Source organism: Trachurus japonicus, chromosome 16 (assembly GCF_045865225.1).
Source record: "Trachurus japonicus isolate A0001 chromosome 16, Traja_1.0".
NCBI classification, from domain to species: domain Eukaryota; kingdom Metazoa; phylum Chordata; class Actinopteri; order Carangiformes; family Carangidae; genus Trachurus; species Trachurus japonicus.
The window spans coordinates 28,033,778-28,056,539 of record NC_140922.1 but is presented as its reverse complement, the minus strand read 5'-3'; the positions used below and the strand labels follow the sequence as shown (position 1 = coordinate 28,056,539).

The window sequence follows — 22,762 nt, the reverse complement described above, 5'->3', positions numbered from 1 at the left end:
ATCCGTCTCATTTTTGTGGATTGAAAACTGTTAGAACTTCAACAAGGACAAAGAACATGAGGTTACAGCGTAAAATCACAATACATTTTTCTCCCATCATGGTATGTCATAACTATTCTAGGCAGAGTGCATAATATATAATATATTTTTTCCAGCGCTCAGTACATTTCTCCAATTCCAATCTTAAAAGTAATTCTCTCCATACAATGGAGGATCAACTTGCAGCCATGTTCAGGGTCGTAGCTCTCCTGCTTGTATTTGTCTTTGTGTCGGACTGCTTCAGGTATTTCACCAAGAAGTGATTGATGAGGTTTTGATGAATGAGTGTGATTGAAGGTTTTGGCCTTGTCTACACATTTGACATCTGAGTCCTTGAGGGGATTTCTTTTGAAGGCCCAATGTCGTTCACTTTCCCAGGGCTTTATTTGAGCTTTTGATAACCACAGTGAGATGGATTTGTGGTTTTGTAGTGTCTTTTGGTCAGCTCAGTATAGTTTTACATGTTCTGGCAAGCACAGCTGGTTTAGCCAATCAGAGACAGGATCAGCTTCTTTTATTTTTCTCAGAGACATGTTTCTTTGATGTGTTAGCTCACCTGCTGGATGAAAGTTTGAGGGTAAAGCAGAGACCGGCTTCTTCTTTGTGACATCACAAAAAGCAGGAAGTTCTATCTGCTCGTCCTAAAGGGACAGTTTCTAAAAACAGGCTGTGTGCATTTTTCCTGTAATTCCTGGTTTGATGCACATTGAGACCTATCATGAAAAAACAACAATGAAAATTTTCAATTTTCAGAACATAGGTCCTTTAACTTGGGCTCTAAACTCTCTTTAGCCATAAGTCAAGACGTCACACAGCAGCACATCCTGCCTGTGAGTCGGGTTCTTCTCTTTACGTCATTTACATCCTGAATTCAGAGTATTAAAGCCTGTGGTGGAGAAGTTTCTACTGTTTTTAAACTCTTCGTCTCTTCGCTCTGACAGCTGTTTGATAGCTGTGCCACTGATGTTGCCAGTGATTCCAGGGCATCTCTGCATCTCCTCTTGTTTTATAGCCTCAGTCTTTTCACTGTTTGCTGTAATAGAAGTTATTCTGTTTTTTTTTATTTTATTTATGATGATATTATTTCATCTGTTTACTTCTGTTCTGTTGCAACATTGAAAAACTTCGTCTCGCCGTGACTTTGCTGTGACAGTCTTAACTTCCTTCCAACCTTGTTCACGCCTGAGAGACTTTTTTTTCTCTTTTTTCCACTCTAGCAACTTTTTAAATTTTGTTAACGGCACAAGTTTTTAAGTTTAAGCTTGTTTTGATGTCGACTCCTCTGGCACAGCTACAGCGGCTTGGCTCACCTACAGCAGCAGGTTCAGTTTAATTATGGTGAAACCCATCATCAATAGATGTGTTGTTATAGAGATAAAGGTTTTCCAAATAATCAAGAAGTGTTTTGCTCCATTAATTTAAGGCTCGTGTCCTTCCCAAGTCTTGGCTATATCTTATCGACAACTTTGGTCTCAAGGGATAGCCTGGGTTTTTTAAATTTCCTCGCTTCATGTAGAATATTTAGGGCGTGTTATCTGCTGCACAAGTGGTTTCTTTATGGTTTCTACTGTTAAAAACTACCAATTTCACTACACAACAGCAATAACCTGCTGTAACTCCCTTTAGTCTCAAAGCCCAAATAATCTTGTGGATCATAGACAGTTTCTATAGGTGCTCAAGCACATTGTTCAAAATGAATCATCTTATCAGGAACTGTTTTTTTTTTGTTGTTTTTTAATGAATACTAAAATCACACATTTCATCTGATTAATTCATATATATATTCTATAGGGACATGTTTGGTACAAAAACTCAATTTCATATTTTTCAAGTGAAAACGAGAAGCAGAAATAAGTATTACAACTGAAATCCCATTTTCTGACCATATAATAATCACAATATGATGTTTTTCCACATATCGTGCAGTCTTAATCTCCACTAGGGTTGCATGACCTGACCACTCCCACACCGGCCTGGATGAGCTCAATCTAATCCAACACGGAAATGCACCGAGAAATACATATTAAATTTCCAATTTTATTTCATTAAACATAATCAGTTATGCAGTAGACAAGACCAGATGACATAAAATGACACATACCCTATAATATAACAAACACATACAATAGCACATACCCCAGTATCAAGAACACAGGAATGGTGATCTGCCATGCACAACCAACCAACAGAGAGATGAATGATACAATAAAACCAACACCTATACATAAAGGTTGCCATCATAAAAAACATATGTGGTGGAACAACAAACTTGCATTAAAACGAATGAGAGATTTATTCTGTTGAAACCCTAAAGCCTGATGATCCAGGGTTTAGACACTAATGTTCTGTGCAGCTGCTCTGTTTGTTTTGCTGTCCCTGTTTAACAGCCCTCTCTCTTTCTCTCTTTCTCTCTCTCTGTCTGTTTCAAATGCAGGTTCAACTACAGGTCGACTCACCATCTCACCACCAATGGCTTCTACGAGTTCCTCAACTGGTTCGATGAAAGAGCCTGGTACCCCCTGGGTAGGATAGTAGGGGGCACGGTGAGTGTTGACATTATTATTATGCTGAGTGTGCACTGACTGAGGATGTTGGGGGAGGAGAGAGGAGGGACTGTGCAATCGATCAAAGTCATTTATTATTTATTTATACATTTAATATTATTAATGAGAAAGGAAACCCATGTTTGTTAGACTCCAAAGATGCACACTGTGTGTTTTAATGAGTAACACTCACTGTGAATGTAAGTAAGGTTGGGCTGAAAATGATTTAATTCTCATTATTCAAACACATATTATATAAACACCTGAAGATCCAACCATCTCTGAAGTGTGAGTCATGTAGAGAGCTAATGAAAACCAATAAAATGGTCGGAGTTGTGATATTGATTGATATTTAAGGTGGACTGGTTTATTTTTTACATTCCACCTAAAAAAACTGGCTGAAGAAGAACAGACAGAAAAACATTCATTGTCAAAACTATTGGTGAATAGAAAGTGAATGGATTTATCTGCTCTGGGGCCACATTTATAATCCAAACATCAATATTTTTTAATAATGCACCAGCCACCAGGTTATAGGAACATTTCACAACACTAGATCTCTGAAACGAGCTCATTCACATCAAAGCAAAATCAAAATGAGCTGAAATAAAGCCGACTGAATCAATCTGAAACTCAGAGGTGATACCCAAACCTTAAACTCAAAGTTTATTAGAGTACTTAATAGGGCTGGGACGATATGCTTTTCTCCCGATTCGATTCTTCTACGATTTTTTGGATGCCGATTCGATTTAAATTGCGATTCTACGATATTGCCGATTCTCTCGATTTTTAGTCGCATTTTTAACATTTATCTGCACACAAACACTGTAGGAGCCTATAAATTAACATACTCCATTATAAAATGAACTTAAACCCTTTTCAAAGCCTGTACTCTCTGTATGTAAAAGAGGCTAACAAATACACATTGCACAATATTTAAAAAAATTCAAAAAAAAAAATTTCAAAAATTCAAAAAAAATTTAAAAAAAAAATAAAAAAAATCGATTTTTGAAAAAAAAAATCGATTTAAAAATCGTCAAAAAAGATATCGCGATATCTATGTGAATCGATTTTTTCTCCCACCCCTAGTACTTAAGTTGCGAAGCAGTACCTTTGATTCCTCCTGCAGCTAACACGCCAACATTAAAGGGATAGTTCAACATTCTGGCAAACTGGCCCATTGCCATAATCCCTATAGTCATAGCAGTAGGTTCGTTACCTTTAATTGTCGGTGCAAGCTATTTGTGACCCGATCCATCAAAATGAGTCACAGTGACCCAAATTTCAAAGTTGAGATTTTGGTATCAATGGAAAGATTAGAAAATAAGCTTTAAAATGATACCCTAGTCAGAGTCATACATTTGATGGTTTTCGAGATGTGGCCATTTGAATTACGATCTCCTACTCTCTCATTCCGTTCTAAAACCTGAGAAAATAGCAGTTAAAGTTTTTGCCAGTGATGCTGGCATCTGTTCCTGTACCACGTGATTACAGGCAACCTATACGGTCCCTTGTTGTCATAGATGCAGCATTCAATGACCCTCGGAAAGCAGGGAATCTCACAATTCAGATGCTTTTTACAGCTCGTTTCTATCATAAACGGTTCAGAAGTTGTCATGTTTTGTTGACATTTTGTAAAACATGTGCAAGCGTGTACGTTCGGTTTAGCATCGATGCTACGCTCTGTTAGCGTCAATGCTACGCTCTGTTAGCGTCGATGCTACTCGGTTTAGCATCTGTTTCTGTACCCGTCCCTGCTCGCCATAGAGGCGACATTCAATGACCGTCGGAAAGCGGAGAATCCCGCGATTCAGATGCAGTTTACAGCTCGTCTCTATCATGAACGGTTCAGAAGATATTTCATGTTTTGCACCGAAGCAACACTCATTTTCAGAGGGTTTAAGTTGCAAGTCAACTTTAATCATCATTTACGTGCCTTTTCTCAATTATCTGGACTGTGAAACTTTGGGAGATTGTTTTTGAATGTCATTGCTTTGAAATTAGGGTAAAAAAATTTTTGGGATTTTCTATGGGTTTTCCATGTTATCAGCTGATTATCTAAAAATAGAACGTTGCGACTTCCGACTCATTTTGATGGAACGGGTCACATTTTTAGATCGGCGGAGCAGAGCCGCGAGCTGCTCAGAGCTACGCTACGGAGGCTCATGGGATTTCTTGGTTTCCCTCATCAAACTCATCAAATACACAATCCAACAACTCCAAAACGCTCTGGTGGACAAGTTGTGACCTGCACATTCACCACGCTATGAGATAATAACACAACGTTACGAGACACGAAACGAAACTTTATGAGACAGAGTTGTTTTCGAGGTAAATTCATGCAAAACCGCTGATGCGTGTTCCTGGCAAGCAGGCTCTGCATCTGCCTCTCAAACAACTCTGTCTCATAAAGTTTCGTTAAAGGTAACAAACCTACTGCTAAAACTATAGGGATTATGGCAATGGGCCAATTTGCCAAAATGTTGAACTATCCCTTTTAGGCCTCTCAAGGCAACAAGATAGCGATAATTATAATAAACTTTATCTACATGGCACCTTCCTTAACAAAGTTACAAGGTGCTGTACAGAAATAATTTATGACACATAAACCAAAGAGAAAACAACTGAAAGATAACAACGACAAGTAACGACCCATCCAATGAAAAGTAAAAATAAAAATAAAATCCTGTGGCGTGGTGTTTAAAACCAAAAAGATTACATCATAAAAACCAGACAAAACAATTATGCATTATGCTGCACATGCTGGCTTCTGCACACTCGGACTAGAAGTTGCATTTTGATTTATGAGCCATATAATGAGAATGAATCTATATTTATACAAAGTGTCAGACAGGAGAGAGACGGCTGCAGGAGTTTGTGTTACTCTCTCTTCAACACCAGACACTTGTTTATGAACTTGTGCGACTCTGGTTTAAACAGTGCGAGACCACAGTCACCGAGAAATGTTGTGTTTCCTTATTTTAGCATTGTTTCTGCTGTTGATCCAATCTATCTATTTCCACACCACCGGTGTTGTGTGACTTTCCTTCGTCTGTCTCTGCCATAGTTCATCATCAGTTTGTGTATTTTTTTCCCCCCCGTGATAATTATCGTTGTGGTTTTTTATTACCCCGTCCCACTGTCGTCTCCTCTCTCTGTTTTTCTGCTTCACTTCCACTCTTTTCTTTATCCTTATTTCTCCAGAGTCACATCACTGTGATGCATCTTCACTCATCCTCTCCAACTCACTCACTCACTCACTCTCTCAGCTACACATTGATTGTTGTGTTGGAAGTACAGCAACATTAGATTAGCTGCCAACACGACTTTTGTTGTTGAGGTAATGATGCAGGCTAGTGGAAGCACATTGTCTGTCTAATACCTCTGTGAGCTACTAGACGAGCTTGTAATGTGATTTTTTTTTTTTTTTCCCCTGTTGATGATGTTTTGCAGCCGCAGCAAGTGAAAAGATGCACGAAGCAGCATTTTGTTTAGGCCTCTCAACAGCTTTTCAATATTGATGCACTTCTCATCACATCAAATATAGATACAGATACACAGATTTTTTTTTCTTTACATTTTCAGACTTGATTAATAACTCATGACTTTTTTTTGTATATTTTCAACCCTATGGATCATTAATCCTGGATGATTTCCTCCCCCTCCTCCTAGGTGTATCCTGGCCTGATGGTCACGGCCGGCCTCATCCACTATGTGCTCAACCTGCTGCATATCACCGTCCACATCCGGGACGTGTGCGTGTTCTTGGCGCCGGTGTTCAGCGGCCTGACCTCCATCTCCACCTTTCTGCTGACCAGGGAGCTGTGGAACCAGGGGGCGGGGCTGCTGGCGGCCTGCTTCATCGCCATCGTCCCCGGCTACATCTCCCGCTCCGTGGCCGGCTCCTTCGACAACGAGGGCATTGCCATCTTCGCCCTGCAGTTCACCTACTACCTATGGGTGCGTTCGAGTCCTCATTTGTGACCCGTTCTATCAAAATGAGTCGGATGTCGCAACGTTCTATTTTTAGATAATCAGCTGATAACGTGGAAAACCCATAGAAAATCAAAAAAATTTTTTACCCTAATTTCAAAGCAATGACATTCAAAAACAATCTCCCAAAGTTTCACAGTCCAGATAATTGAGGAAAGGCACGTAAATGATGATTAAAGTTGACTTGCAACTTTAACCCTCTGAAAATGAGCATTGCATCGGTGCAAAACATGAAATATCTTCTGAACCGTTCATGATAGAGACGAGCTGTAAACTGCATCTGAATCGCGGGATTCTCCGCTTTCCGATGGTCATTGAATGGTGCCTCTATGACAAGAAGGGACAGGTACAGAAACAGATGCTAAACCGAGTAGCATCGACGCTAACAGAGCGTAGCATCGATGCTAAACCGAACGTAGCAACAATGCTAAACCGAACGTAGCAACGATGCTAAACCGAACGTAGCAACGACACAACCTTCCACATTCCCTTCTTTCCGAGGGTCATTGAATGGTGCCTCTATGACAACAAGGGGTGACACACATCACATGGTACAGGAACAGATGCCAGAGTCACTGGCAAAACTTTAACTGCAATTTTCTCAGGTTTTAGAATGGAATAAGAGAGTGAAAGATCGTAATTCAAATGGTCACATCTCGAAAACCATCAAATGTATCACTTTGACTAGGGTATCATTTTAAAGCTTATTTTCTAATCTTTCCATTTATACCAAAATCTCAACTTTGAAATTTGGGTCACTGTGACTCATTTTGATGGATTAGGTCACATTTACAATGCCTCGCCTTTCGCTGTCGCCTCTTTTGTTCAGGTGTTCAGGATTAATTAAAAATTGTCAGACTGCAGAACAGATCTGTTTCATAACCTGCTCTGACTCAACCTGCATCTGCAATTTGTGCAGAAATAGTTCTGTCATTATTTTTGTGGCTCTTGCACAAGACGAAACCCGATGTTTCCCTTCTCCCTCCCTCCCTCCTGCCCACAAGGCTGTGAGTGGAACAGTTATTTTGGCTCAGAGGTCTTGAGCCACATTAACTTTGTTGTTATGGTTGTTGTTGTTTTTTTCTGGCCAATTAACCCATTAATGCAACTTTAATGATATTTCTGGTTGCACAAATGCAGCTTAAATATAATGTGAATTTGTCCTTCTTTCTTTGTGTGTATAGTGAACTATAATTTAAAGATTATATTTAGCATTGTTTCCATTCCTGGGCATTTAAAGCGATACTTCACCCAAAATCCATAATTCACCAATTTTCTACTCACCGTCATGCCAAGGAAGGGTTTGGAGAACTTTCAGAGTCATCAAAATCATCCAGAATCGTCCAAAACACACACTATGAAACATCCAGATACCTCCATACTGCTCGTCCGTACTGACCCAAGTGTCCTGAAGCTGCACCATGAAAAAATTAATTTGATATCTGTTTTTAGCCTTGTTGTAGTTTAGTGTGTGTGAGATTTGCTGAGATCTCACATCTTGATAACTGAAAGTTCTCCAAAGCCTTCCCCCTAACCCTAAAATTGGTGAATTAACGGTAACACACAGACCTGGAGAGAAGAAATACACAATAACAACTACTGTATAATAACAGCCTCTTCTTTTCACTCCGTCAGTCCCAGTGTGTGTTAGTGTGTTATTGTCTAATCCTGTTTATTGTAATCTGCAGGTGAAGTCGGTGAAGACGGGGTCGGTCTTCTGGAGCATTGGATGCTGCCTCTCTTATTTCTACATGGTGAGAAAAACACACAAACATGTACAGAGGGAGATGTTTTGGGCGCTTGGCAACACAAGCTAACCCCCAAAACCCAGCTGACTAGTCGGCCAAAGCCCCCACAGCATGACGCAGGATCATTGTTGACCTTGTCCTTATGTGTGTGTGTGTGAGTCAGAGGAGACGAGAGCATGTGAGTCTTTTCAATGTTTCCCTTCCCTTTTGTTGCAACAGGGGGAAAAAATGCAGCAGAACCAACAATATGAGCAGTAATTAAACAAACACATTGATCGCTGTTGTAGCAGATTATTCGCACATTGATTAATTTGTCCCTCACAAGCAAGAAAAGGTTTTATTCACAAAGTGCTTAACAAATCAAAATAAAATAAATCACATGAATAATAATCGGAAAACAGGCTGGATTCATTCAAACTGTAGGTTTATTAGTTTTAATATACAGTGTAGATGTTGATGGTTTATTCCCTGAAGCAGGGGCCATTACAGAAAGAAAGATAATTAAAAGATAAACTTAAAGACGGGTAAAGGGAAACTATATTTGTGTTCTGAGTTAGTCGCATAACACACAGATGTCTTATTAACCATCCTGCCAAATTATAAACAGTTTGTCTCAAGGGGATTTACACAGCATCATGACCACATCCTCTGCCCTTAGACCCCCACATCCACTGAGGAAAAACTCCCAAGAAAAAAACCTTTTTAACAGGGAAAAGATGGAGAAACTTAGATAGAAAAATGTGTTTGCTATGTAAAATTAGGTTTTAAAATCTTAAAGAAACGAGCGCTTCTCTCAGCTCTAGAAGCAGTCAATCAAATACCACCCAACAACCTCAATAACGGATGCTCACTGTCATATCGGACCCATGCAGCCTTGTGTGTTTAAGCCGCCAGAACCAGACTCTGATTCTGAATATTTGCTACTATCGCCAAGATGGAGACTGGACGCCGTCAAGCCAGGAGGAAATTTCAGATACACATTCATTAGCGAAGAAAAGTAAATACAGTCCGACCATACGCAGCCGTTGAGCCGCTGCAGCGTTAGTTATCAGTCCTATTATGTGTTTTCAGCAACCATATTCTAACTTATTTAAAGGGATAGTTCAACATTTTGGCAAATTGGCCCATTGTCATAATCCCTATAGTTTTAGGAGTAGGTTTGTTACCTTTAATTGCACATCAGCAGTTTCGCATGAATTTACCTCTAAAACAACTCTGTCTGGTAACGTTGTGTTATTATCTCATAGCGTGGTGAATGTGCAGGTCACAACTTGTCCACCAGAGCGTTTTGGAGTTGTTGGATTGTGTATTTGATGAGTTTGATGACGGAAACCAAGAAATCTCATTAGCCTCCGTAGTGTAGCTCTGAGCAGCTTGTGGCTCTGCTCCACCATTCTAAAAATAGCTTGCACCAACAATTAAAGGTAACGAACCTACTCCTAAAACTATAGGGATTATGGCAATGGGCCAATTTGCCAAAATGTTGAACTATCCCTTTAATATGTTTCCAATCAAATCTCATATTTCACTTTACATGAACTTTAAGAACATAATAACAGTCAGAAAAAAGCCAAAAAAAAAGCATAACTCCACACAGAAAAGGAACCTGAACTTTAAAACTAGAGCGACATGAACATGTAGCAGAGAAACCGACGCTCACTGATCCGTCTGTCAAACCTGCTCTCACATCACCTGCAGCTGTTTTCATCATGCAAAGACAAATATATTGAGGAAGCTTTTCTCTCACTCATCATTCAGCCAAACTCCAGAGACTCTGTGATGAATAATTTCAACGCCTCACGCTGTAAATCGTGCCTCTGCTTCACTGCCTGGCAGTTACATGACACTCGGAGCCACACAAACATAAATCTTGAAAAGCAATGTGAGATGTGTGCGTCTGCTGCTCTGAACCTGTGTGTGTGTGTGTCTGTGTGTGTACCTTTTTTTTTTTCTTGAGTGTTTTAGGGAGCAATAACATAATCATAATAGTTTTACATCATCACAGTCTCCCAGCTCTCAGGTGGGCCCTGCAGCTTCACACCCTCCCTGTTATTGCTGCCCGTCTCATTATGAATGTGTGTTTGTGAATGTGTCATGAGGAGAGAGAGAGAGAGAGAGAGAAAACACAGCCGCCTTTCAGTTCCCGGCCCACAGCGACTCGTAGGCTGGTTTCACTACTGATCATCTCCTGCAGTTGAAAGCGCTGCACAGATTCAGCAGGGATCAAAATCCCAAAAAACCCTTTGACGAGAAGCAGTGAAGTTGTTTCTTTATGTATGTGTATGTGTGTGCGACTGTGCGTACATGACATGTGCACTTGAGCATGTGTGTGTTGCTGTTGATATAAAAGTTTTGAATAAATTAGAAAACAATCTTATTAAATGCACCGTGTGTTTCCTAGGTTTCAGCATGGGGAGGCTACGTGTTCATCATCAACCTGATTCCTCTGCACGTGTTCGTCCTGCTGCTCATGCAGCGCTTCAGCAGGAGAGTCTACATAGGTGAGATGCAGCACACTCACAAAGGCCGTCTTTACATTGCATGGTTCATGAGGCACAATTCAGATTATTTTCCTCTCAAGTGGCACAGATTGGATCTGTAACATAGGAGTGTGACAGGAAAAAACACATGAAATTGAATTCAGGGCTCCTTCATATGTGGAAATAAATCGACAGGAATCGGATATCTGCCAATACATCTGTGATCTAAACAGACAGATTGGATATTTCCTGGCATTGCGAGTCGTACATCATCAATAATGTGAGACCAGCTCATTTTGCAGATAGCTTTGATAACTGATGAAGCAGCTGCACACACTCAGGCCTTGAAGAGGAAGTATCAAAGATTTTTACCTTAATTAAACAGCTCCAGAGTAATTGTGATGGTTAAATAAATGACTTGTAACTTGGAGGCTCTCTGACTTCCACCTAGCGTGTCTTGGCTGAAAACCAACTTTGCAAGATCAGAGCCTCCAACCCGGCGTCCCAGCTCTCGTCTCTGTGGCACCACGCGACACAAACGTGCCCTGTAACCTGTAATCTCTTGTTCATGACAGATAAGACTACACAAATATACACGTTGTAACACGATTATGATAAATAACGTTATCTGAATTTGCCCGAAAACAAATGCACACGACCGGGAGGAGGGTGTTCGCAAAACAGGGGAAAAAACGCTCAGACTTGCACAGTTCCCCTTTAATAAAGACTGTCTTCTTTCTCCTCCACTTTAATTAAAATGCGACCACCTCTAAAAAATTGCTTTAGAAAATAATTGCTTGACATATTATATCCATTTCATCAGCCTAGGTGTTGTTTACCTCACCAGCTTATTTCCTCTTCCGCATTTGCAGCCAAACCACGTCGGGTTGTTTCACACTGCAAGCAAAGCAGGTTTTTGGTCACAAACATGTGAAGAGAAACAGTCAAGAAAAACTGGATATAGGCAACAAATCAGGATTGGGCATCAAGACCTGTAGAGTAAAAACATCCAAACTTGCACATAAATGAGGAAATACAGAGAACTGGGCTTTTTTTTACTTCCTCCAGTGTCGGTGTGTAACGTCCAGAACAAACAGACGACACAAAGGAGTGAACAGTCAGCAGCCAAACGCCGATGTGTGGAAGCCGTGCGGAGTCGCTCGTTGTTGTTACTCTCTGTCAAATATCTCGGCTGTGTAAACTCTGCTGCTGATGATTAATGCCGTTCATTAGCAGCTGCTGTTGCGTCTGCAATGAGACTGATATGAAGTTTACAGCAATCCCCCGGAGAAGTGCAAGAAGTGAGACACGATAAAAGAAGAAGAGAGATGAAGAGTGGAAATGAAAGCGAGGAAACAAGAGAAGGAAAAAAAAAAAACAAGATTAAAGCTTTCTTCACATCAAAGAGCCTCGACTGACTCGTTGCACATTTGAAAACTCGCCTCACTGATCCTGATCCTGTATCGAGCCCTGACCCCCCCCACCTCCCCCCAGGCCCAGCGCCGTCACAACACAACACACTGCAAAACATTTTTTTCCCGATTCAAATCAATAACCCATACATAAGCTGTGGGAATGATAACAATTTCAACACGGAGAGACGAGTTTGGAGCGAAAGCTGTGAAATAAGGAATCAAACGGGACACATGCTGAGTCGTCTGCTAGAGCCAAGGACGAGTACAGAGAGGGAGGAAGAGGAGGAGGAAGAGGAGGTGGTGATGTGTGTTTCTACATCCTCCAATAGGATTATTGGTAAAGATGAATAAATGATTAGGCCCACTTTTCCATCTCTCTCTCCTCACCTCTTCCTCCTGCTGCTCTGGACGTTCTGCCTGCAGCTACACAGGAATTGATCAGCCAGCATGTCAGTGGTAACAGGAAATCACCACAACTTAAAATACTGATAAAGAAATTGATAGATATTTAGACAAACTCAACTTAGACACATGGCCAAACAATGCTAGAAAACAAAACGGTAGAGAATGCACTTAAAATAATGATAATAACAATAAGGAAAAGTAAATCTACTCCACTGGTTTGTGGCTCTGTCCTGCAGTAGGACCTGGACTCAAACAGGCACAACCCTCTTTATAATGATAATACCTAACCAGACACACTATAATCAATAGTAATTCCACCTTAAATTGCAGTGAGCCAATAAAAACAGATTCCTACAGCCAGCGGTACATGCATAACCTTTTTTCTGCACACAGGTGGACAGGCTGTATTGTTGCGTGCAGCTTCCTGCAGCCCTCTTGTGGTGGACTCTCTCTCTCTTTCTTCTCTTCCTCTCTGTGTTTTCACATGGACTCTTACTTTATTATAAAAGACCAATAACTGGGTCGTTCTCTCCAAAACTCAAAAATGAATTGCTCCTCATCCTGATCCAGAGGGTCCGAACATCTCAGCCTGTTAGACAGACCTCACAGACACACTGAGCATGTGTTGGAAGAACTTACTGTTGCACCTGATGAATTCATTGTTACTTTGTTATTGTTGTTTCTTTTTGGTGTTTTCATGCTGTTTGTTGCAGGTTGCAGGTTTAGATTAAAGTCAGGGTGAAAGATCATCAGGCACAGTAACAGTTTAAATTGTAATTTGTCCGTCGAACTGGTCTGAACTGGTTGATGTTGATGTCGATGTCTCTCTGCAGCCTACAGCACCTTCTACATCATCGGCCTGGTCCTGTCCATGCAGATCCCCTTCGTGGGCTTTCAGCCAATCAGGACCAGTGAACACATGGCTGCAGCAGGTGAGACCCCACTCACCTGGCTTTGGTTCAGAAACTGTCTCAATACATAACAATACTCCATAACCACATGGTCATCTGCTATGAAATGAAGTATTAAAAGAATAGTTCACCCAAAATTGAAATTTCACTCATTATCTACTCACCCTCATGTCGACTAAGGGCTGGGAGAAGTTTCAGAGTTACAGTCTCGGCATAGCAGTGCATGTCCATATAACAGTTGCAAATGGACACCAACTGTCTTCGTAACAAAAAGACACACCAAAAAACATCCAAATACCTCCATGCTGCTCGTATGTAATGTCCGTCTTGTATTGAAGCCCCAAAATGCGAAATTGTTCCGAAAAAGATTAAGTAAGTCTATATTTCAAGCGAGATTTGGACGGACCAGGAAGAGGAGCTTCCGCTACAAACAAGCTTGAAATATAGACTTATTTAATTTTTTTCGGAACAATTTCGCATTTCAGGGCTTCAATACAAGACGGACATTACATACGAGCAGCATGGAGGTATTTGGATGTTTTTTGGTGTGTCTTTTTGTTACGGAGAAAAGTGGTATCCATTTGCAACCGTCATATGGACATGCACTGCTGCACGGAGCCCCGCTGTCAAATTTCAATTTTGAGTGAACTATCCCTTTAAATGTTTTTGGCCTGACAGTTGAACAGTTAAACGTTAAACACCTCCACCTCTGTGTGTGTGTGTGCAGGTGTGTTTGTGCTGCTCCAGGTCTACGCCTTCCTGCAGTACCTGAAGGACCGACTGACCCGGCAGGAGTTCCAGACTCTGTTCTTCCTGGGCGTCTCTCTGGCAGCCGGAGTCGTCTTCCTCTCCGTCATCTACCTGACGTACACAGGTCGGTTTGATGGTGATCGATACACTGATTGGCTCTCTGGGAAAATGATTGTTCAGACTCACTTTTTTTTTCACAAGGAGCACAGTGGCCCACTAACTTAAACATTTTAGGAGCGCACCTCATAAACCGACTTGCAAAGCAAATATTCACATTTTCTTTTCATTCATGATCCTCAAACACACTGGCCTGACGCCTGTAATGACAGATTCCAGATTCTATGAGTCGCCTTTTCCACGTTTCACAAGGGTTTAAAAGAAGAAAAGGCAAATTTTACTGGTCACACGTGTGCAAGTAGATTAAATATTAATTAATATGAAGTTTTAGGGGCAAAATGCCTCATTTAGGGGCATGGAGCCCTGGAGCTTAATGAAACTCTGGATATGCAGCTGCAGTAACACTTAGTTACTGTGGACACTGGACAGTGTCTTTCTTTCTTTCTTTCTTTCTTTCTTTCTTTCTTTCTTTCTTTCTTTCTTTCTTTCTTTCTCTCTTAAATTTGTTTTCTTTCTCCTCATGTTTCTTTGTCTTTATTTCCTTTTTATTTTCTGTCTTATCTCACTTTCCTTTTTTAATTTCTCCTTGTCTCTCTTTGTTTCCCTTTCTTTTATTCTTTCCCTCTTCTCCCTTTTCTTTCATTCTTTCTTTTTCTTTTCTTCTCCTTTCTTTTCTTTCACCACTTTAACCTCCACTGTGGTCCTCTGTGTATTTATGACCTACTGATCAGCAGTAAAAAGACAAGTGTGAACTATCAGATGATACGTTATATTGAAGACAGTCTGGTCAGTCTTCACCTTCTCCTCCACTCAGCATTTTGAGGGTTAATACTTTACTCTTTGTGGTTTGTGTTAGACTAAACTTCAGCTCAGGGTTTATCAGTCAGTTGTGTTGGGTGATATAATTCATTATGCCGCTGATTGTTTATGTAAAGACTGAGGTACTAGTTGATTTTGTAATCCACATGACCTGTGTGTCTGTGTGTGTTTGTTTGTTTTCCCCCCTCAGGCTACATCGCTCCATGGAGTGGGCGTTTCTACTCTCTCTGGGACACTGGGTGAGCCTTTATCATTATTGATGTGTTGTACTTGAGCCCTGGGTTTAAAGCTCCAGCCCACTGTGCTGCTGATAAAATAATTGGATTGAAATTATGTACAGTAGCACATGAACTTATAAATCTGAAATAAAGTGAAGGGGTATTCGGGGGGTGGAGGTAAGTTCAAGGAAGATTTGTCTAATTACCTCAGATCTACTAAAACCTGCAGCGGTGGGGAAATTTGTTTCTGCTTTATTTCTCAAGAAACATCCCCCTCTATTAAACACATGAGACAGATGAATCAAATGCATAAACAGCGCTCTGTTTTTTTGTTTTTTTTTTCCTTCTCTTCAGCTGCCAAAATGTTTTTATGGTCAAGCAGTGAGTCAGTCAGCTCTTCACTCAGCTCCATCATAAAATCCTCAACAGATAATGCTCCCTTTCTCCCCTCTCAGATCTGAGCTTATGGAGAACTGCCTGACTGCAGCATCAGCTCTAAAACTCTAAAACTCTCACAGTGCATGTGCACATGTGTGTGTGTGTGTGTGTGTGTCTGTGTGAGTGTGTGTGCGTTTGTGCACATGTCTGCCTGCCTGGGCATTTTTTAGGAGGAAGTAGTTGGATTTTTGCTGCAGTGCAGTAAAAGGAGTGGAGTCATCCTCCGACTCTAGATAACTGACATCAGACAACTTTCTGGTTTTAGTCGTCCTCCTCCTCCGACTCTGAGTAACATCTCAGCTGAGTGATCGATAAGGTCAAAGAGCCAATGATTCAAGTGCATGGACAAAACTAAAGACTTATTCTTCTCCTCTGTGTGTGTGTTTGATCCACAGCTATGCTAAGATCCACATCCCCATCATAGCGTCGGTATCTGAGCACCAGCCGACCACCTGGGTTTCCTTCTTCTTCGACCTCCACATCCTGGTCTGCACCTTCCCAGCAGGCCTCTGGTTCTGCATCAAGAACATCAATGATGAACGAGTGTTTGGTAAGAGCTCTGCTATGAAAAAACATCACAGACGGCGTCTTATCAAATAAAAAATGAAGAGATATAAATCATATCAGGCCAAAACTGAGAGCTTTTGAAGAAAAAGGTGCATTATTTCTTTATTGTAACTCAGTTTCACATCTTAACAAAATAAAATATTTATATTTTCCCTTCTTCCTGAACACATGCACGTCAAACTCTCTCACTTTCACCACCTTCTTCAAAGTATCGCCCCTCGTCTCGTCTTCTTCCCCCCCAAGTGTGGATCTCTCCCAGTGAGTCGAGCTGCAGTGATTGGCCGAGCAGCGTCATGTGACCGTGTGCCGTAAAGGCTACAAAGACTGCGTCAGTTAAAATAGAAACACATCATTAAACTTTTAATAATTCTTTAATAATTCATAGAGCTGAGGGTCCAGGTAACTTTTCCCACGTGTCACTGAGAATCAAGGCTGCGGTCGGAAAGTCAGAATAATCTCTTTTCCTGAACGCTTTTCCTCGAAGCTCATGAGATCAAGGAAAGATGTGAGGGAGAATTCATTCAAGGACACAGGAAAGAAAGCACTTGTACTATGATTTATTTATTTATTTTCCATAATGAATGTGTTTCTATCACAAGCAAAAAGGATTAAAATGTTGAAACCAAACAACATATGAAAGAAAAATGCAAACAGAGAAAGCTGCACTATTGAAATAACTGGATGGACATAAGAAACCATAGTTCATAGTTTCTCATTCATTCTATACATTTGTTAAGTACTGTAGTATTTTGTTACAGTGATGATATTCAAAATCAGAATAACTTTATTGATCCCTGAGGGGACATTCTTTGGCTACAAACAAACTCCCAATGGAAAAATTAAAGATAATATGCATAAGATGAATTTCCTTCGGGATTATCTATCTATCTATCTATCTATCTATCTATCTATCTATCTATCTATCTATCTATCTATCTATCTATCTATCTATCTATCTATCTATCTATCTATCTATCTATCTATCTATCTATCTGTCTATCTATCTATCTATCTATCTATCTATCTATCTATCTATCTGTCTATCTATCTATAATACTTTAATCCCCACCCCTTAGAATATTTATAGCATGAAAAAAACCCAACATATTTGCATATTCACACTTGAGGTTTAAAACTAATATTGTTTAATACAGATTGACTCTTATTTATTTAAAGGTTTAATAATCTGGGACAATGCACATTTAATAAAACATTTTAACAAATGTAAACATGCCAGAATTAGCCAAAAGACTATTTTACATCTGCTGTCTCTGTACTGATGTTAAGAGTCACCCTAAAAGAAAATGATTCAGTTATCGACATACAAATAATACATGAAAGGATTAGAAAGCTAAATCTGAATAAAGGTTAAAAAGCAGAGAACTCTTCTGATTCGACCTATAGGAAGAAGGAAAAGGATTCATATTTTACAGGTTACAGTCAGAAAACAGTGAATAAATCAAGTCTGCTATAAGATTAGATCAAACTTATGGACTGTACCATCCTGATGATGTGTAACCTCTTCACTTCCTCTCTCTCTCTCTCCCTCCGCGGCTCCAGTGGCCCTGTACGCCATCAGCGCTGTGTATTTTGCGGGTGTGATGGTGCGTCTGATGCTGACTCTGACCCCGGTGGTGTGCATGCTGTCGGCCGTGGCCTTCTCCAGCGTCTTCGAGCACTACCTGGGCGACGACATGAAGAGGCAGAGTCCGCCGGCGGAGGACAGCAGCGACGAGGACGACAGGAAGAACGCCAGCAACCTCTACGACAAGGTTAACACACACCTGGGGCCTGTCCCAATATGCACACTCGATCACGCATACACACTTGGGCACTTGGCGTGCGCGTTCATGAACTTAGTGTGAGTGCGCAAGTGTGTCCCGTTTCTCCAACGACCGAAAGTGCAGCACGCTTGATTTGCACTTTACCCACACTTAAGGTAAGACCGCATCCGAGCGGTATTTGGCCAAGTATAAATCCCACAATGCACCACGGTGAAGTCCGCCGTCACCGGGAGCCACAAACCCGTTTAGGAAATGCGATTGAATTAATCTCAATAAAATGAAATTAACTTTCTATCTCATAATTACAACTTTTTAATGTCATATTTTATATTCATCATGCTCTTTTAATGTTTTTATTTTTTTATTTTTTCGTTTTTCTTGTTTGTTTTATTTACTTATGGAGTTGGGCTTACACATTTATGATGATGAATCTTGTGCATAGAGACACCTTAGGAGTAGATGAGACTGTGATCCAGCATCACTATTGCTGTGCTGTGTGTTTGTGTGTATCGTAGTTGTGCTAGTGTGCGCGATGGCACAGGCTGCACTTGTCAAGTATGTCCGATTGCTTTTAAATATCCCCCCACACGCTTGGCCACTCAATACATGCTTGAACACTATATGCAAATATACGTTCCGCCGGCAAAACGCACCACCAAAGTGTGTGCGTAACCAAGCGCGCTGAGCCAAGTGTGGAGAAATGGGACAGGCTCACAAACACACACACACACACTCCTCGTCCTTTCCTGAGAGGGAAAGCAAACGCAGCTGAAGTTCAAGGTTGTGTCGTCTATGAGCAGCTGATGTAAAGTAAACCTCTGTGCGCTGCCCCCTGCAGGCCGGGAAGGTGCGTAAACACGTGTCTGAGCCGGAGAAGGCCGAGGAGGGTCTGGGCCCCAACATCAAGTCCATCGTCACCATGCTGATGCTGATGCTGCTCATGATGTTCGCCGTGCACTGCACCTGGGTCACCAGCAACGCCTACTCCAGCCCCAGCGTCGTCCTGGCCTCTTACAACCACGACGGGTGAGAATGACATCACATGAGCATTTCTGATTTGATTTAAACAGTTACCACATAAATTAACCATTCATGAAAAATAATAAATAAATATAAAATAAAAAAGTATATTGAAAAACGAACAAACAGCATCACAGCAAAAAAGGAAAACTGCTAATTTTCTTTTCTTTCTGCTAATTAACTAATAATAATAATTAAAGAATGTTTGAAAAGGAGTAGGAATAAGTAAAAAACATATTAATTCTTACCCCCACTCTCTATTTCATTATAATCATGTATAATACCAATTATTATTTCATGTGAATATCTGTATGAAAGTAATAATAATGTAAATAAAATAACAATACATATCAGTATATTACTATTGATGATAATAATAATCAAAACAACACCAAAAGTAACAACACATCAGTATATATAATATAATACAAATTGCTAATAATAATAAAAAAAATAAATAAATAAAATAACAGCTACAACAATAGATAATAAATCTTTCTATTAATCTCTTATAAGTATTTCTACATGTGTCAAGCCAGGCTTTGTAGTTTGTACCCTGCATTTTAAAATGATTCTGTGCTACATAATGTTTGCTGGTGCACTTTCCTAACGCGCCTATTGTGAATATCTTTTATTTAACTCTGCTGTGTCTTTTACTGTTGTTTGTGTGTTGTTGTCGTCTTCTTGATATATTTTCTAAATGGCACCGCTTTTAAGAGTCTCCACTTCAATTTCACTGCACTTGTGCAATGACAATAGAGATTTTCGGATGAATAGAAACTGTCTGTTTGAACATTTACTGCTGGGATTTAACAGCTCGGTCCAAGAGTTAATGTTCCCCATGTGGTTTGTAGCGTTAAACATCACTTTGGCTTTGCTTTTAACATTTTACTAACAACTTAAAGTTATCTCTTAAAGGGATACTTCACTCAAAATCGATAATTCACCAGTTTTCTACTCACTGTCGTGCCAAGGAAGGGTTCGGAGAACTTTCAGAGTCATCAAAACGCTTTTGGAGTTCCAGGGGGGTCCGGCTGGCAACGGATTTTCATATAATACAATTACATAGTGTGTGTTTTGGACGATTCAAAAGTGAGCTCTATCTGCCGCCATTATATGAAAATCCGTTGCCAGCCGGACCCCCCCTGGAACTCCTAAAGCGTTTTGATGACCTTCCTTGGCATGACGGTGAGTAGAAAACTGGTGAATTATCGATTTTGGGTGAAGTATCCCTTTTAATATCTGTTGCAACAGGCTCAAATCTGCTGTAACCAGTGGGAAAGCTGAGAAAAGCTGTTTCCCTCCTGTTCAACATGTCATCACTCTTCTAATATTATCATGGTCTTATTTCCATGTGTGTTCATGCTGTTTGTATGTTCCCTCCAGCTGTGTGAGGGGGAAACTATGCACAGTCAACCTTGCTGTAAGAAAATAATCAATATTGCAAAAGATTGCGGTAAAAACCTGATGGGACATTTGGTATGGTGATAAGAGTCTCTTCTTCCTCTGGGTCGGATGTCATAAGACCTCGATGTGTAAAACAGTAACAAATCCATATTTTAACTGCATGTGTGAACGTTTTCTTCCACCAGCTCTCGTAACATCCTGGACGACTTCAGGGAGGCGTACTATTGGCTGAGGCAGAACACGGACGAGCACGCCAGAGTGATGTCGTGGTGGGACTACGGCTACCAGATCGCAGGCATGGCCAACAGAACCACGCTGGTGGACAACAACACGTGGAACAACAGTCACATAGCGCTGGTGAGGGGGGAGGGGCTATTGGATCATCAGGGCCCAGTTGTTCAAAAGGTGTAATCTGCATAAAAATTATCCGGATTTTGAAATCCTCTTTTCACGTAATTGCTTGATCCCAGGATCACGTAGGATCCAAACTCTTCAAGATTACCAAATTCAGATAATGATGCTCTAGATGGGACTGTGCATCAGTGCATGAGTGTATGTGTTGTGCTCTTTGTTGTTTCTTCAATGTCTTTTAAACAGCCAGACTCCATCTGGTTGGGCTGTTAAAATAAATAGATGAAAGCAAATATAAAGTACATTAGTGAAATTGTGAATATTTCTCCATGTGTTTTAAATTCAAACTTCAAATTGCATTAAATTCAGAAAAAGTTTTTCAGTTGTAGAATATTCAAAAGTCAACTTTATTTACTAATCACCGTTATGGTTGAAAAATTAGGTGCAAAATATAAAGCAATAAATGTATATATAGCCTACTACATTATGAATATTGTTATTTGACCAGATTTAAATCACATTTTGTTCCTGAAATAATCCTGTTTTTTTGGGGGGGATCAAAATTTTCCCAATCCTACTAAAAAGTTTGAACTGAAGTTTGTCCAGATGAAAACCAAGACTGGATCACGTGATCTAATCCGATCTCAGAATCCGTTTTTGGTTTTTAACAACACATTTTCAAGATTTGATCCAATCCATTATCCAAAATCCGATCAGATTACCTTTGAACAACTGGGCCCAGCTGATTGGTTGAATATGAAGCGTCCTCCTGAGTCTCACCCGTCAGTCTCCATACGCCTGTTTTTTTTAATTTTTTTATTACAGGTGGGTAAAGCCATGTCGTCCAATGAGACGGCAGCGTACGAGATCATGAGGTCACTGGACGTCGACTACGTCCTGATCATCTTCGGCGGAGTGATCGGCTACTCAGGAGACGACATCAACAAGTTCCTGTGGATGGTGCGCATCGCGGAGGGGGAGCACCCCAGGGACATCAGGGTGAGGCAGAGCACACACACACACACACACACACACACACTTACAAACACACACACAGTAACAGTCACTTTAGTTGGGGACATCTTAAAAAGGGATAGTTCAACATTTTAGTAAATTCTCCTCTCACCATAATCCCTACAGTCGTAGCAGTAGGTTCATTACCTTTAATTAACGGTGCATGTTGTTTTGAGATCAGCGGGGCAGAGACGTGACCTGCTCAGTGAACACAATCCCTCATCAAACTCATCAAATACACAATCCAACAACTCCAAATCGCTCTGGTGGACAAGTTGTGACCTGCACATTCACCACACTGTGGACCGTTCACCTCCATTGTGTTCACTGAGCAGCTCACGTCTCTGCCCCGCTGATCTCAAAACAACATGCACCGATAATTAAAGGTAATGAACCTACTGCTATGACTATAGGGATTATGGCGATAGGAGGATTTGCCGTATTGTTGCTCAAGCCCTTTAAAGGAGAAACAAAAAGGAGGAGTTATAAAATATGACCTGAAGCAGTGGGAGCTCCACACAAATTGAAATTCATATTATACAAAATTTCATTCATTTATTTTAATTCTTTAGTTTGAGGCAAAAAATGTGTATATCACGAAAAACATTTGTCAGGAAAAAGTTCTTCACTTTCTGAGGCTGTTGATGGTTTTTCATAATTGAAGAACAGAGGGAGGTAAAATGTGCACACAAGGACAATGGAGAGTGTGTTTGAGGGCTGTTTAGAAGAAAATAAACAAAGAG

At 40.5% G+C, this 22,762-nt stretch overlaps 1 protein-coding gene across 1 annotated transcript in view; it reads left to right on the top strand.

Moving 5' to 3' along the window:
• Nucleotides 1-22,762, top strand: part of LOC146972562 (dolichyl-diphosphooligosaccharide--protein glycosyltransferase subunit STT3B-like) — a 38,980-nt gene that overhangs the window by 11,384 nt on the left and 4,834 nt on the right. The window contains exons 2-13 of the mRNA XM_085802962.1: nt 2,474-2,582; nt 6,255-6,542; nt 8,264-8,329; nt 10,725-10,824; nt 13,457-13,555; nt 14,262-14,408; nt 15,411-15,459; nt 16,272-16,426; nt 18,004-18,215; nt 19,066-19,253; nt 20,840-21,011; nt 21,831-22,004. Of these exons, the coding sequence (XP_085659088.1) occupies nt 2,474-2,582; nt 6,255-6,542; nt 8,264-8,329; nt 10,725-10,824; nt 13,457-13,555; nt 14,262-14,408; nt 15,411-15,459; nt 16,272-16,426; nt 18,004-18,215; nt 19,066-19,253; nt 20,840-21,011; nt 21,831-22,004 (1,759 nt within the window). The remainder of the gene's footprint in view (nt 1-2,473; nt 2,583-6,254; nt 6,543-8,263; nt 8,330-10,724; nt 10,825-13,456; nt 13,556-14,261; nt 14,409-15,410; nt 15,460-16,271; nt 16,427-18,003; nt 18,216-19,065; nt 19,254-20,839; nt 21,012-21,830; nt 22,005-22,762) is intronic.